At 43.2% G+C, this 1,439-nt stretch overlaps 1 protein-coding gene across 1 annotated transcript in view; it reads left to right on the top strand.

The window, feature by feature from the left end:
* Positions 1-550: 550 nt before the first annotated feature.
* The window catches only part of EAH_00034140 (proteasome subunit alpha type 2, putative), a gene marked incomplete at both ends in the record, with an annotated part of 2,104 nt that continues 1,215 nt past the window's right edge, over positions 551-1,439 (top strand). The window contains 2 exons of the mRNA XM_013395825.1: positions 551-829; positions 1,231-1,364. Coding sequence (XP_013251279.1) covers positions 551-829; positions 1,231-1,364 — 413 coding nt within the window. The remainder of the gene's footprint in view (positions 830-1,230; positions 1,365-1,439) is intronic.

Here is a 1,439-nt window from a genome sequence, read left to right as displayed (position 1 = left end):
TATTGAATTTGATTATTTAAATGATTAAAATTTATGTTTTAATTCGTATTTATGAAGCTTAATCTCTTAAAATAGTAACAATAAATGTATGAATGTACACACACACCGCAGCCGCATGGAGGCGGGGCTGCAGGCGTTTGCTGATGAACGGCACAGCACAGCACGTCTGCGTATATCGGTGGGAAGTTCGATAAATTTTCGGTTTATATTTGAAATTATGTTGAATTTCCTCAAAGGAATTCACTTATTATGAAGGCAGAACTCACAGCATGAGAGCTAGCGGCTTATGCAGCGCTGGCGCCTCTGCATGCACCACCCCCCTCTAAACTATTCAAGACGAACAATAGTGGAATTTCGCAATTCTTTTCAGCTGCAAAAATTGCAGATAATTTGAGGTGTACATACACCTCATTTGTTTCGCAATCCGCGCCTGTTAGCCGGCGGAAAGCCGATCCTCTTTCTTGTAATTCGTCTCTTCAGTTTTCTTTTGATCGGAACATTCAGTTTATTTGTGTAGTTTCCCCTTTTTATTTCGTACAAACCATCGAAGATGGCGGACGGGCAGTATTCGTTCAGCCTCACGACCTTCTCCCCCAGTGGAAAGCTGGTGCAGATTGAATATGCGTTGAACCGCGTGCAGCAAGGGGCCCCTGCTTTAGGTATTAAAGCCAAGAATGGGGTGGTGTTAGCAGCAGAAAAGAAACTCCCAACTCCTCTTCTTGAAGCGGAAACCATCAGCAAAGTCGACACATTCACCCCTTCCGTTGGATGCGTCTTCGCTGGAATGCCAGCGGACTTCAGAGTTGTCCTCAAAAAAGGCAGAAAAGAAGTGAGAATAGGCCACAAAATTAAATCCTTTAAAGCACTATATATTGTACGTACACCGTATGTATATGCTTATATTGTCCATGCGCCTTACATACATTGCACCGTGTGCGTATACTCTACACAGACTACAAACTCGAACAAGAAACCCATGAGAGTTGCACGGCAGTATGCGTGTTGCATTTGCATGCATAAGCAAAAGCAGGCAGAAACAGGAATAGAAACAAACCCAAAGAAGAAACGAAAGCAAAAACGAAGAAAGAAGTGGAAGTATTTCTGCTTTGTACATGCCGTCGGCAGTATTTGCTCGTGGAGTTTATATACAATGGAACAAGTGCTAGCAGCAGCGCGTTGTTTGTGTTTACTATTTATTTATAATGAGTAAGAATATTATTTCTGTTGCAGGCTGCTGCCTACGAACTTTACTACAAAACACCTATGCCTACAAACCAACTGGTGCAGGGAGTTGCATCAGTTATGCAGGAATATACACAAAGTGGAGGCGTTCGACCCTTTGGTATTTCCTTACTCGTGGCAGGGTGAGCCCCTTACCTAGCTAGCGGTGCTCGCTAGCCAGCTAGGTATCATGCGTGCATGCATATGTATATACACAT

This window comes from Eimeria acervulina, genomic scaffold (assembly GCF_000499425.1).
Source record: "Eimeria acervulina Houghton genomic scaffold, Eah_scaff345, whole genome shotgun sequence".
Classification (NCBI taxonomy): domain Eukaryota; phylum Apicomplexa; class Conoidasida; order Eucoccidiorida; family Eimeriidae; genus Eimeria; species Eimeria acervulina.
Note: the sequence above shows the minus strand (reverse complement) of the source record. Positions and strands in the feature narration are given on the sequence as shown.